Here is a 12276-nt window from a genome sequence, read left to right as displayed (position 1 = left end):
TGAATCACGCTCAGGTCCCCACAGCACCGTCCTGAATTGCTTTTCCAGGTTTCTCTCTCACTACTCATTACGTATCCTGTACTCCAGTTAAATAGCCTAGCAATATTCCCAAGCATACCTCGCATTCACTTTTCTGGGTTCGGATCAGGTCCTTGCCCTCATCTGGAATACCCTCCAACACAATTCAAAGTTAATGCCTTGAGACACCTCCTCCCCAAAGGCTTTCCTAATTCTTCCCAACAGAGTCTGATGTTGTCCTCCTTTGAACCCCCCCAAGTACTTTATACAACTACAGAGCCAGGAATCAAGATACCGACTTCTTAACCTGGTTTCTGCCACCTACCCGTTGTCTGACCCTCGCCTTGTTGCTTGGACACCTGGGCCTCAGTTTCCTCATCTGAAAATAAAGGCTAGGGCCATGTTATCCTCAAGGATCCTCAATGGGGAAAAGACTAACTCCCCCCCCCCCCACAAAATACAACTTCATTTAGTTATCAAATAAGCCCTATGAAATAAGCTGTATTAATCTAATTTACAGATGAGGAGTTGGAAGTTCATAGAAAAGAGTAGCTTGCCCCAAACTCTTACAGTCAGCAACAAGACCACAATTCAAACAGACCACTTTCACCTGCATCATACCTTCTGGTCTTGATGTCACTTGAATATTATACAGTTTGTGTCCTTTGACGATATTTTGTCTCATTTCCCCTCGGAGCCACTTAAGATAGTCAGATTTATTCATCTCAGGATCTTCTGGCGGATCATACACAATGTTCGCACATAGAAAACAGTTGATAAATATTTGTTGAAATGAAACAGAATGTTAACTGCCGTCTTTAACTTTAAAATCTAACTATGCCTTTTTTGAGTAATCATGGAAATTGACTTGATTTCTCAGATGTTCGTATGATGGAAAGATTTTCTAATAGAATGAAACATGCTGCATGATTGTTTATTGAAAAGACTGAGAACACAGATGTTCTTAATTCTATACCTTTGAGTCCTAACCAGAAAGGAAACAACGGGTTATTTTTAAGCAGATTATCTTGACAATGTGTCCAGTTATCACTCTGCCACATGTTTTATCCTGCCAGGAGGTGATGTGCTTGCTTTGGCGGATGATGGGGCATCAGTGATGTTTGAGGCAGCAGGAGGGGGCAATCCTGACTGCATCTCCCTCCTGCTGGAATATGGAGGAAGCGGAAACGTACCTAACAGAACAGGGCATCTTCCTATACACCGAGCTGCCTACGAGGGACATTATCTGTGAGTAATAAATCATAGTATGATCATTTCAAGTTGAAAAATACAAACTTGTATATGCAGTATAATCCCAAATCTATCTATACACCTCCCAAAATCCAAAAAGAAAAAGGCAAAATGTTCACAGATTTTGTATATCTATGTATTTGTTTGATTTTCCCCCCTTCTTTTTATATTCTTGTACTTTAAAACATTTCCACATTGGATTTATACTACTTTTAAAATGAAACGATATTTTCTTTTAGAAGAAAATACGTTATAAGTGAGAATTCTGCACAAGCTGCCCAAATGTTTCTGTTTGTTTGTTTGTTTAATGTGTTTAACAGAAGGCTACAGGGTTTCTAAAAATGTTGCCCTTGGCAAAGGATTAAAATTTGTGTTACTCTAATTTTTATCAACACCAACAGATATTATAACATAATGTCAAATTTATCCTTGAATAGAAAAGTTTCATTATCAATTTAGGTTTCTTTATTCCAAAAAAATATGGTCGGGTATATTTTTAAATCACGAAAATATGCCACAACAAACACATCAATAGAAATCTATAATCATTATATTAAGCTACCCACCACGAAAGGATGGTTTCAGGCAATTAAATATATTTCATAAGTTCAAAAACTTTGAAATCATTAGGCTTTATCACAATTTCAGTGGTGACACTGGCTAAGTTCAGTGGCCGGTGACACATAATAGATGCTAAGTGACATGTTATTAAAGTTTACCTGGATTTACTCCCAGCGTTCATAAATTCACACATGGTTGCTCTGCATTAGGCACAAGAGATCAAATTATCCTTGCCTGTGGCTCTCATACATGTCTAGTTCATCAGTCAAGTGTGAAATTCACAGCTATTTGTCACGGATTCCTGGAAACATAAGCTGTTGTTAGTTATCTCAGCTGAACTGATGTAAGGTTGATGGAACAATAAAGACTCTTGTTGCTAATAGTTCAATTTCAAGTAAGCAGACAGGAAGTACATGGCCAATATGAAAGCATAGATTGCTCAGGAAGCAGTGAAAGAGGAGTAACAAACGAGAATTTGAGAGGCCTAAATTCTAGTCATTGCCCTACATCTGTGTGACCTCAGACAAGTTATTTCACTTCTCAAGACTTCATATGGCTCTCCTGGTAATAAAGGGGTTGGACTCAGCGATGCCCACGATCACTTCAGCTCTAACTTCCTGTGACTCCATGGTTCTAATGGTCAAGAGTGTGAAGCATTCTTCTATGGCATCAAATGGACTTATACTTTTCCTGTTATATTTTTTCATTACATAGCATTGGTTGATTACAGATATTATGTTGCTCAGAGAAGAACTGAAAGATGGGGAGGGTTCCTGAGGAATCACAATTCTAGGACCAAACATATAAGATCCAGTATGTTCCCCAGGAACATTTAGCCTGGGAAGCTAAATCAAAACTAAACTAAATTACACCAAACGGAATAGCAGTAAATCAATGGACAAAGATTAAGTGTTTTCGTGTAAGGTTATCTAGAGAAAATAAAGGAAGCTAAGCAAATTGCATTCACTTGTCTAGTGAGGAAGCTGGTTTATTTAATTTCCCGATTTCCTTCATGCCGTGTGGATATTTGGTTTGTTTTTTGTTTTTTTTTTTTTTTAGTGCACTGAAATATCTTATTCCAGTAACATCCATACATGCAATCCAGAAAAGTGGGCTAACGCCAGTTCACTCAGCAGCAGATGGACAAAACTCACAGTGCCTAGAACTGCTTATTGAAAGTGGCTTTGATGTCAACGCCCTGCTTGCGGACCACATTTCCAAGAGCTATGATGACGAACGGAAGACCGCGCTCTATTTTGCTGTCTGCAATAACGATATCCACTGCACAGAAGTCCTCCTGGCTGCAGGTGCAGACCCAAACCTGGATCCCCTCAACTGTCTACTTGTGGCAGTGAGGGCCAATAACCATGAAATTGTGCGGCTGCTTCTCGCCCATGGAGCTAACGTCAATTGTTATTTCATGCGTGTGAATGACACTCGTTTCCCCAGTGCCATTCAGTATGCCCTAAATGACGAGAGGATGCTCAGGCTGTTGCTGAATAACGGTTATCAGGTGGAGATGTGCTTTGACTGCATGCACGGGGACATCTTTGGAAATTCGTTTGTGTGGTCAGAGATGGAGGAAGAGGTACTGCCAGGATGGACGTCTTGTGTCATAAAAGATAACCCGGTGAGTTGCAGCCTTCTCTTCTTCATACTGGGTCATCATCCTAACTTTTGCTCCTTTAGGGGTGCTACAAGAAAAGAAAAATCAACTCCGACTTTTACAGTTTTCTTGTTCTTGAGTTTTTGTTTGCAGTCAAATGGGGAAATAAGCATAAAACGAGGCCCCCCAAAAGTGTGTATTTTTCTTGAGTTGGAAACCGAATGTTGAAGAATGTGGAAAATATATGCACTTAATAGTTTATGCTTATTTGGTGGAATGTTGGGGCTAGAAGTACAGAAAGAAGAATCATGGAAGGAAGCATGGTTCTTCTACGTGACGCTGAGTACAATCATGTCAGAGCCACGCATGCTTCAGGGCTCATAGTTTCACAGAAACAAGCAAACCACTTATTTTTCTTTTTTTGGTCATTGCAAGGAGGGTACTTTTATTTCCCGTAAAAAGACAAAGACAGTAATTTTTCAGAACAAAATTAAGTGTTTACGTATATAGTATATTGAAAGTACTACTAAATTAAATGTTATCACTTCTCTCAGTTCTGTGAGTTTATCACAGTGCCTTGGATGAAACACTTGGTGGGCAGCGTTATTCGTGTGTTCATAGACTACGTGGATCACATCCCTCTGTGCACTAAACTGAAATCTGCACTAGAAGTACAGAGAGAATGGCCAGAAATCCGCCAAATGCTAGGTAAAAACAAAAGTTTTTCCTACAAAATTTTTTATGGAGACTGTATATAGGGGAAATTTCTTTTTTTTTTTCTTCTTCAGTATTTATTTATTTGGCTGTGCTGGGTCTTAGTTGCAGCACGCAGGATCTTTTAGTTGTGGCATACAGGATCTAGTGATGGAACCCGGGCTCACTGCCTTGGGAATGTGGCGTCTTAGCCACTGGACCACTAGGGGAGTCCCTATAGGGGAAATTTCTTAATGTCATTTTTTGATACTTTTTCAGTGCTACTTTATTTTCAGACTTATCTTTTTTCAAATTATCCTTAATATTTCCTTTGGTATAAGATACTAATTTTTTGCTTTTCTTGATACTTTCCAGCTCTTTAATTGTATAATGAGTAATACTATAACTATATTACATTCTGACTAGAAGTCACTTATTAAAAATTATAAAGTATATAGACTGTAATCTCCATGTGGGCAGGGATCTGTTTTGTTTATTTTTGTATTCTCAAGGCTTAGCATAATGCCTAGTAAGCAGTAAATACTCAATAAATATTGAGTAAATGAATGAATGGAATGAATTTGAATTGTCCTTTTTGATATGCTCTCTCTTGGGTCTTTATTGACAAATTCCTCCATCAGAAGCATGTGTTATATGCAGGCCATTTTGTATTCTCCTGGTGAAAATTTACTTATAATTCTAAAAGTGAATCATATTACAAAAGTTTCAATAAAAATACATCTAAAATTACTCCAAATACTAATAGAAAGTAGAAAAAAATCATAAATTGGAAAGGTTTTCTCTTTCAAAATATGTTTGGAAAAATGAACTTTCAAAACCTACATGGACATCACTTCATGGAGCCCAAAGAAGCATCATAGAACTTGGCATTACGTTTAAATATTCTGGCATTCTTAATACATTTAAATGGGAGAACAAAACCACGACAGCCTATTCTTTAGGATCGGGCAAATTTTATGCAAATTAGCAGATTATATTTTCTAGTCAAGAAGATGAAACGGAAATGTTGAGCTGATTCACATACCATATTTGTTAGGTATAAACTTCTATAAAAAGGAAAGAGTGATATAGCGATTTTCATCTAAGCACTTTGTTTCAATCAGAGACTCATACATTAAAGTATATAATCTGAATTTGGACTATTTTGACCATGGTAGCAAGAGACATAAATTGGCGGAAAAGATGGAGACGTTGGCTAGAAAGAGTAATAGTTCAACCTAATGCAGATTTGGAGGTAAGCTTGGATTTTCCTCCATAGCTCTTCCACTGGAATGAGTTCTATGGTAGAAGAGACTTTGTGGCATCTAAAACAGGAGCCTTAGAGAATTTAATGAATAATATAGTATTGTGAGCCTAGAAATTGACCTCTGAAGTCAGATAGAGCTAGAATGGGATGGAACTCTGCCTCGCCAAAGTGTAGGATTGTTGGGTCATATAGTGCATAGGTCATTCAGGGCTGATGTTTTCATGGAAACAAGCAACAGTTTATTGTATCATTTTTGTTTCATTGAGGAGAGGAGAATATTTTACTTCCTGTAAAAAGACCAAGATAGTCATACTAGTTGTGTAACTAGTTGAGCAAGTTACTTATCTTTTTTATGACAAGATTTTCCCACTGCAAAATGGGGCTAGCGTTTTATCTATCTCATAAGGTTATTGTAGGAACTTAAAGGGTTGATGTATGTAAGGTGCTTAGCATGGTGCCTACAGCATTAGAAACACTTAATAAATTTAGCTATTTTAAAAACTAAATTAATAGTGTTTTATGTTATTTGTATTACAAGGTTACGTGAAGTACCTGAAATGTATACGTAAAGCATGCCATGAATCCCCACAATTTGTAGAGTTAGGTGCTATCATTGCTAATTTTTGTAAATAAAAAACTAAGACTAAAGGGGAATTACAAAATAGTCTGGTCCCTATAAATTCTTTTTTTTAATAAATTTATTTATTTATTTATTGGCTGCATTGGGTCTTCATTGCTGCATGTGGGCTTTCTCTAGTTATGATGAGCGGGGACTACTTCTTCACTGTGGTGTGCGGGCTCCTCATTTCGGTGGCTTCTCTTGTTGCAGAGGACAGGCTCTAGGCACGTGGGCTTCAGTAGTTGTGGCACACGGGCTCAATAGTTGTGGCTCATGGGCTTAATTACTCTGCAGCATGTGGGATCTTCCTGGAGCAGGGATTGAACCTGTGTCCCCTGCATTGACAGGCAGATTCTTAACTGCTGAGCCACCCAGGAAGTCCCTGGGCCCTATAAATTCTTGAAACTAGTCCCCCTTCTGAACCAAGGCCCACATGGGGAATGAAGTCAAAATCAAGCAGGACAGAGACATGAGAGTCTACATAGATGTGGGGACAGCAAACAGAGTAGGAAGCCTCAGGATGCAGCCACCACGTTCCTGATCAACACAGCAGAATCGGGAGTTCTGTAAAGTTAGAAGTGCTATCGACCTAAGCTTCCTTCTAGAAAGTCAGGAAAACTAAATTCACATAAAAATGAACAACATGAAAGTAGCCAGTCAGAATCCCATATAAATTTATTATAAGAAAAAATAGAAAGAGGAACAGAATAACATCCCCACAGACAAAAAAAAGCACACCAGGAAAACATGCCCTCAGAACAGATCAAAACTGAAACCTTCTGTTTTGAAACAAGCTAAAAGGCATAAGGAAAATGACACAAGACGTGAAAGAACAACACAAATCAGAAAAATTCAGAAATGAGGTAACAGTACTGAGGAAAGAATTAGAAAAACAAAAAAATTAATTCCGAATATAAAGACTGAACTGGAATGAAGGCAAAAGCTAATAACGCAATAGGTAATGCCTTAGGAGAAAGAGAAGATGAAATGGAAGAAATTTTTAAAATAAAGTAGAAATAAAGGGATAGATAAAAGGATTTGAAAGACAGTGACAGATATCGAAGACAGCTAATGAAAAGGAAAACAAAATCAAAGGAACAGAACAAGTACAAAAACCTGTATTTGAAAAACTTTCTGTAATAAAAAAAGATTTGAAGCTGAAAATTACAAATTACTATTTCCTTTGGCCATGTAGGCAAAAAGAACAAGTGATTTATAAGGGAAAAAATAAGATTATCTTCAACAATATTACTCTTCTGATCACCTTCTCAAGAATCTACTAAAAAATAAGCTTCAGACAAATGAAAGTGATGAAAGAGATGATGACATGGGACCAGCAGCAAGCACTAAACAGAATACCAAGACTAAGTGAGAGTTAAAAGGGAGAAGATATATAATGGTTATACTGTCAGAAAATGTAGATATGAAAAACTTTTTAATGGGAGAAAAATGGAGAGAAAACTCACAAAGACATTTTTAACAGAGCTCAGAAATTATATTGGTTTGCAGCATAATATTAATATTGTAATGCTGAGAATGAGAGTTGCAGTCAGTACCTAGGATATTCTAATTCTATTATTCTTTGTAACCTTGACAACCAGGATTGCTAGTGTGGAAGAAAGGAAATAAAGATGTAATATAGAAGAGCTTAAAGAAAAATTCTGTAGTTCTGAATTTGAATTGGTGCTACCAATATGAACTCATAAACTATTTTACCTTGAAAGCGTGTGTGTGTGTGTGTATCTGTCTACAGAAAAGGCTTAGAAATAATGAGAAGCCCAGCAGCAGTGCATATCCCTAGAACCCAGATTGTGGCTTTGAAATGCAATTTCCTAGAAAAAGAAACCAGAGTTTCATGGAGAAATGGATGATTTCAGTTTTGGGGAAGAAAATATGCAAGATGAGTCAGGTATACCTGGTCATGCAAGGTATCAAACTCTCACAGACCACCGGAATCATGTCCAAAGAATTCAGGAGCCAGCTTGAGGCTCCCACTGGCCAAATATGGGAGAATTTAAACTTCAAAAGGATAATTATTTCAATGAATTGAAACCAATTAAAAATATTTAAATATCATATTTATAAAATTGGTCAGCTCCAAAGGATAAGAAAATCAATTCATCATCTTGAAAATTAATGAAGGAAAAGATTCAAGCATTTATTCCACCTTACCTGCATGATTTGTGCCACTAGTAACCAAAGAATACATAAGCAAATGTATCCTTTTGTAAAAGTATTCCAAATAATAAAAAGAAATGATAGAATTAGATATCACCATCTTGCAGCCCTCAGTAAGCTGCTAATATCTCATAATGTGGCCCTTAGTGAAAGAACACAGCACCAGCTATAGTTTTGCCAAAGAGATCAAACCTGAGTCTGATTAAGCCTCTGGATCCAGAGAAGGCAGTAGGACATGGTAGTGCACCATGAAAATGTAGTCAATAAAGTTGAAGCTGTGGGAAATACAGCACTTTGGATCTTCAAAGATTAACTGAAAGGAAGAGAAGGGGAAAGAGAGAAGAATCTGCAGATTAAAAAAGACTTAAAGAACACATCGAATTTTAAAAAATATTGTCAATATTATAGTGCAGGGATAGCACACTGAGATGATGATGCTCTAAAGGAAGTGATTACTATAAAAGTCAGAATAGCAGTTCCTTACAGGGGAAGAAGAAATGAAGTTTGTGATGGATTGTGGAGGAAATTCTGGGATGGCTGAGGAAGTTCTTCTATTCATGACCTGGGAGACGATTAAAGATGTTCACCTGATAATCACATAACTTAAGAAACTATATGTTAGTGCCGTTGCTTTATCTATATTTTATTTTACAATAGAAGACTTAAAATATTTTGGAAAGGAAAAAACCCTAAGGCTTAGATAAATTATTTTCCCAAAGTTATAGACAGAAAATAACAAAGCAAGGATTTGAACTCTTTTCTGTCTCACTTCAAAACACAGGCTCTTTCGCCTGTACCACTGTGCTTCCTGTCATAGAACAGATTTTGCTTCTAATAGGTAACTCATTGTCTATGTGTTTGTACTGCAAAAGAATGACCAATTCTTTTGACTTCAGAAAAGCAATCCAAGTAAGAATAAGACCAGGAAGTTTTTTTTTTATTGTTTCAGTCATACATCATTGCAACTAGAGTGTAAGTCAGTTGATTGCTATGAGTGTGGTTAACCACTGGATGTCAGGATTCCTCCAGGTATATTTAGGGTATACAAAATGGTCATTTTTTTTTTTTTTTTAGGATAGGCTTATTCTGCCTATTTTGGTAACAATAACTTTGCCTCAATAGTTTCTGGAAAACAGTTTTAATTTTTTAAGATAATATGAACATTTATAATCTTAAATATAATAGAAATGTGATCTCTTTGGTTATTGAATTGAGAGATCATTCACATTATTGAATGATTACAATGTACCAAGCACTTTTCTAATACTTTACGTGAATTAATTTGTTCAGTCTTTAAACAACCCTAAGAGGTAGGTCCCATTGTGTTCCACATTTCCCAGGTGAAAATACTGAGACCACAGGGGTTAAGTAACTTGCCCAGGACCATACAAATACTAAGCGGCAAAGCCAGGATTTTAATCCAAGCCAGCTGAGTTCAGAGCCCACATCTAAGCCCGTGTGCAATGCTGCCTTTTCACTAGCTCATGTGGCTGGTATAATATATTGGTGCTGTAATTATTCTATACATAAAGCTACTAGAGATAAAGTAAGCGTTGAAAATAAAGACTAGCATCAGCTATTTGAATAACATTAGTAGATTTTTTTGGAAAGTATAAAATGTTTAGGTATCAGACTCTGAAACAGATCTAAGAGTGAATCATGGACATATGGAATCATTTGTATCAGATGTTTCACAGATAACTATTCATCAGAAAGATTGGTAGGAGAGAGTGGAAGTATAGAACTATATCTCTAAAATATTCAATTCTGAAAAATAAATAGAAGGAGATGTGAGCATTTGCTTTCTTTAATCAAGTCCATTCATTCATTTAACATATTCTAGTTGAACACCCCTAGGAGCCAGACTCTCTTTCTGACACAGAGACAGACTAATGTCTGCCATCACGGAGCTTACATTTTAAAGCAATGATCTGGAAGGCTTAATTGCAATTTGAACTTTACTTAAAGTCACCAGTTGCTAATGTGTGCATGCTTGTTATTTAGAATGATGCTATTAATATTATTCTAAAACAGTCTGTATCGTACAGGTTAATCCATTAATATTGTCTTCATTTTTTGCTTGTTTTTCCTATTCACTTTAGAGAATCCCTGCTCATTAAAGCATCTATGTCGGTTAAAAATTCGAAGACTTATGGGACTCCAGCGACTCTGCCAGCCGGCCTCAATGGAGATGCTCTCTCTACCACCAACTATTCAAAAATACATATTATTTAAGGAGTATGACCTCTATGGACAAGAGCTAAAATTGCCATAATTTAAAATAATATTTTAAAATGTGATTTTAAAAATATGTTTAAATGAGATTCCCGCAGAGAATTTCTTGGAATCATTTTACATCCTTATGTGTATTTAAATCCATTGACAATTTTATAACTGGATTCTTTGGGAAACACCATATTTTACATCTCTAAGGACCTTTACATTGTGATTTTTTTTAAGCTAGTCAAGATTTTGTATTTAAATTTCTATTGATTATTTTCACTTGCGACAAGTCTTCAAACTCTCCTTATCAAGTGGCTCCTACAATATCCATGAGCAAGTCTCTCCTATGCTTATAAAACAAAGAAGCTTTTTCTCAAAACCCACATCTCCAGCCGGTTGCTGGCCAGTTCTCTCCTTGCTTTTATCACCGCACCGCATAAAAGCGCTCCTTCCTGGCTGCAGATTCACTCATTGTAGTAATCTGGCTTCTGCTCCCTCCACTGCCCTTCTCAAGGTCCTTAACAGCTTGCTTATTGCTACTTTCAATGAGCATCCTTCAGTCCTCTCAACTGATTCCTGCAGCATCTGACACTGTTGCCTGCTCCCTCCAGGAAATGGTCTTCCCTTGGTTTTCTGGCTTTTGGTTTTCTGGTCTTTCCTTGCTCTCTTGGCTCTCTTCGCACCTCTCTGACTGCTCTGTCTCTGGCTTCTTTCTGTGTTGCTCATCTCCTGCCAACTCTTTAGTAATATGTCATAAGTCCTCTTTTTTTTTTTTTTTTAATGCTGCATTCTCCAGGAAATTTCATCCATGTCCACGGTTTCATTTACTATCTACTTACTGTTGAATGTAAAATTTATATCCGAAGTTCAGCTTTCCCGCACTTGCTTGAGAGCTGTGTAGACAATTGGCCTAAAGGACCTTTGAATACAAAGATACCTCAAATTCAACATGTCCCAAAATGAACTCAGTGTCTTCCTCCACAAAAAGGCTCCTTCTCCTACATCTCTAGCTCAATAGTGAACCCAATTATCAATTCAGTTCCCAAGTCAAAAGCTTGGACATCAACCATGACGACCCAGTTTTCCTTACCCAATATAACAAATCACCAAATCCTGGTAAGTTTACTTCATGAAGTCATCTTCTTCTACTCAGTCTCACTGATTCAGCCCGAATACCAGCTATTATCTCCTTTCTTCCTGGGACACTCTAGTGCCACCTAACTGGTCCTCCTCCCTGCTATTCTGCCTCATCCAACACACATTCTACACATAACATCCCAGAGTGATCTTTTACAAATGTAAGCAAGTTTCCCTCCCCTGCTTAAAATCATTCCCTTTGCTCTTAGGATGAAGTCCAAAGTTCTTCCACGGCCCTTCATGATCTAACTCCCTGTCTTCCTCCTTAGGCTTCTCTCTCGATATCTCCCTTACTCCTCCTCTTTCACCATGTTGAACACCTTTTAGAAGTTTATTCTTTCAACAGTGATTTTTCGATTTTATACATTAGTAGTTTTTACTAATTTTAAAAATAGGGTCATCTATTTTATCACTGTCATTTCCTAAAAGAGGAGCCATTTTAATGCCAGAAAATGGTGCTGCCTTAAACGCAATTACTAAAATTGAAAGACTTTAGCTTTGAACAGACTTACAGTTTGGTCTTCATTTCCCCATTGATGAGTGAAAATTTTATTCTGGCCCAACAAGTCTCTGAGATCTTTTGTTTGGGAATCGCTGTTATAGAAGAGGCTATATTCTCTTGCACCTCAGGGTCTTTGCATGTTCTCCTTCTGCCTGGAATACTCCTTCCATCTCCTTCTTTCCTCCTCCACCCCTTATCCTACAGGTGTCAGTTTAGATGTT

The 12276-nt window shown here is 37.2% G+C and overlaps 1 protein-coding gene across 2 annotated transcripts in view; it reads left to right on the top strand.

Moving 5' to 3' along the window:
* The window catches only part of ASB15 (ankyrin repeat and SOCS box containing 15), a 31101-nt gene extending 20633 nt beyond the window's left edge, over positions 1-10468 (top strand). The window contains exons 8-11 of one of the 2 annotated variants that reach the window (XM_057730179.1): positions 1095-1266; positions 2890-3460; positions 3991-4144; positions 10296-10468. In XM_057730179.1, coding sequence (XP_057586162.1) covers positions 1095-1266; positions 2890-3460; positions 3991-4144; positions 10296-10468 — 1070 coding nt within the window. The remainder of the gene's footprint in view (positions 1-1094; positions 1267-2889; positions 3461-3990; positions 4145-10295) is intronic. The other variant, XM_057730180.1, reaches the window with a different exon arrangement.
* Positions 10469-12276: the final 1808 nt, after the last annotated feature.

Source organism: Hippopotamus amphibius, chromosome 4 (genome assembly GCF_030028045.1).
Source record: "Hippopotamus amphibius kiboko isolate mHipAmp2 chromosome 4, mHipAmp2.hap2, whole genome shotgun sequence".
Taxonomy (NCBI): Eukaryota; Metazoa; Chordata; class Mammalia; order Artiodactyla; family Hippopotamidae; genus Hippopotamus; species Hippopotamus amphibius.
The sequence above is the reverse complement of the archived record's forward strand: the minus strand, read 5'-3'. Positions and strand labels throughout refer to the sequence as shown.